Raw genomic sequence first — 2,532 nt, forward strand, 5'->3', positions numbered from 1 at the left:
ACAATTAATGTAATCAATAGTTTGTAAGCTATATATATATATAACTTAGAAATGGTTCATCAAATATGAATTGATTTTTTTTTTGTTCAGTTTGTGGAAATACGTTTCAAAATCCCAACGGGACTATTTCTTCCCCAAGATATGACGACTTACCTCAATCAGAGGGCGAACACTGCGAATGGAGAATTACAGCTACTCATGGAGAAAGAATTGTTTTGAAGATTCTCAACTTGGATATCTTTGAAAGTGAAGACTGCGAATCAGACTATTTAGAAATAAGAGACGGTTATTGGTATAAATCTCCACTTCTGGGTAAATATCTAAACATGGAAATAACAAACAAATACTAATACAGATCTCCACTTCTGGGTAATTATCTAAACATGGAAATAACAAACAAATACTGATACAGATCTCCACTTCTGGGTAACTATCTAAACAGGGAAATAACAAACAAATACTAATACAGATCTCCACTTCTGGGTAAATATCTAAACGTAGAAATAACAAACAAATACTAATACAGATCCCTACTTGAGGGTAAATATCTAAACATGGAAATAACAAACAGATCTCTACTTGTAGGTAAATATCTAAACATGGAAATAAAAGAGATGCTGATACAGATCCCTACTTGAGGGTAAATATCTAAACATGGAAATAAAATAAATACTGGTACAGATCCCTACTTGTAGGTAAATATCTAAACGTAGAAATAACAAACAGATCTCTACTTGTAGGTAAATATCTAAACATGGAAATAAAAGAGATACTGATACAGATCCCTACTTGTAGGTAAATATCTAAACGTAGAAATAACAAACAGATCTCTACTTGTAGGTAAATATCTAAACATGGAAATAAAAGAGATACTGATACAGATCCTTACTTGAGGGTAAATATCTAAACGTAGAAATAACAAACAGGTACTGATACAGATCCCTACTTGAGGGTAAATATCTAAACGTAGAAATAACAAACAGGTACTGATACAGATCCCTACTTGAGGGTAAATATCTAAACGTAGAAATAACAAACAGATCTCTATTTGTAGGTAAATATCTAAACATGGAAATAAAAGAGCTACTGATACAGATCCCTACTTGAGGGTAAATATCTAAAAGTTGAATTAACAAACAGGTACTGATACAGATCCCTACTTGAGGTAAATATCTAAACGTAGAAATAACAAACAGATCTCTACTTGTAGGTAAATATCTAAACGTATAAACAAGATATAGATACTGATACAGATTCCCACTTATTATGTCAACATAACTGATAGTGTTTTTTATAACTGAATTGGCTGATATTTTTTTAAATGTAGGTATTAAATAAACATTATAAAACGTTATATGAACAAGTGAAGGTTATTGTCATATTTGTCATTACCTTTTCACTGCATTCTTAGCTAGAAAAGTCAGTTGGTTTTTAATATAGTAACACAATGTAAGTCAGTAGTAATCACATTTTACTTGTAGTAATGTTTTTATATTTGTTCTTTCTATATTGAATTGTCGGCTCTTTCTCTCAATTCAATTATGTTGATTTCAAAGCTATATATTATTAGTGAAAATTTAAATTATGTTTATCTTAACGCTATGTCCGCCCCGTATCAAGTTTCCGTTCTCAAATCCAACTGTTTATTTAAAAGTATCAACTTTCATTACATATTTATTAAATGTACGCCCTAGTTTTAATTTTATCAGCGATCTGGTAACAGTTGCCACGAAACTTTAAATGTTCTTCATTAACGGACGGAGTCATGATTTACTGCTCGTGACTGGTGTATACACGCGACACAAGGAACAACGCCCCCTGCGATCAAAACAAGTTAGATATTAAGATCACTTTTTGAAAAATGGAAATTCACTATCAGAATCTGGACGATCAAATAAACATTAAGTAACTGTGAATTAGTGTCATGAATAAGGAAATACTCATAGAAAAGTAGTTACACCGAGAAAATACTTAGTGGAAAATAGGAATTAGGTAGAAAAAATACTGAAATCACACAATTTTGTATAAAATATTACAGAATTAAAAAACCTGATTGTTTTATGTTCTACTTCCTTAAAGTGAAATAAAAACTTCACAATTATTTCTATAATTAGTGTTCTCTCGTGCTAAAAGTGACATCTTGCGGTAGTTTGAATCTCCGCTCTGCCAAATGTGAATCATAATCCACCGTCTCAGAGCTTTTGGAAATAAGTCTGTATTTCAAACAAAAGTTACTTCATTCTTTGAAAAACTTACACCAAAGTTTTCTCATAACAGTTTCAAGACTAAACTAACAGCTTATTAAACACTAGAAAAAGTGTAAAATTACTTGACATTTCTTTTTTGAAATTACTAACAACGCCTGTAATGATGATGCACGAGTTTGTGTATCAACTGTAATACTCATGAACATAGAGAAGTTATGGATAGGACACAATGGTAGAATTAGTACACTAATGGATAGACCACACTTATAAAATAGTACACTAATGGATAGACCACACTTATAAAATAGTACACTAATGGATAGAC

The 2,532-nt window shown here is 31.0% G+C and overlaps 1 protein-coding gene and 1 long non-coding RNA gene across 2 annotated transcripts in view; both read left to right on the top strand.

The window, feature by feature from the left end:
• Positions 1 to 89: 89 nt before the first annotated feature.
• The window catches only part of LOC106468570 (tolloid-like protein 1), a gene marked incomplete at its 5' end in the record, with an annotated part of 19,206 nt that continues 16,763 nt past the window's right edge, over positions 90 to 2,532 (top strand). Inside the window, one exon of the mRNA XM_013929005.2 lies at positions 90 to 312. Within this exon, the coding sequence (XP_013784459.2) occupies positions 90 to 312 (223 nt within the window). The remainder of the gene's footprint in view (positions 313 to 2,532) is intronic.
• On the top strand, positions 319 to 1,354 carry LOC111088053. The gene is made up of 2 exons (XR_002612673.1): positions 319 to 983; positions 1,041 to 1,354. It is a non-coding gene; the product is annotated as an uncharacterized LOC111088053 (long non-coding RNA).

The sequence above is a fragment of the Limulus polyphemus genome, unplaced genomic scaffold (assembly GCF_000517525.1).
Source record: "Limulus polyphemus unplaced genomic scaffold, Limulus_polyphemus-2.1.2 Scaffold3057, whole genome shotgun sequence".
Lineage (NCBI taxonomy): Eukaryota > Metazoa > Arthropoda > Merostomata > Xiphosura > Limulidae > Limulus > Limulus polyphemus.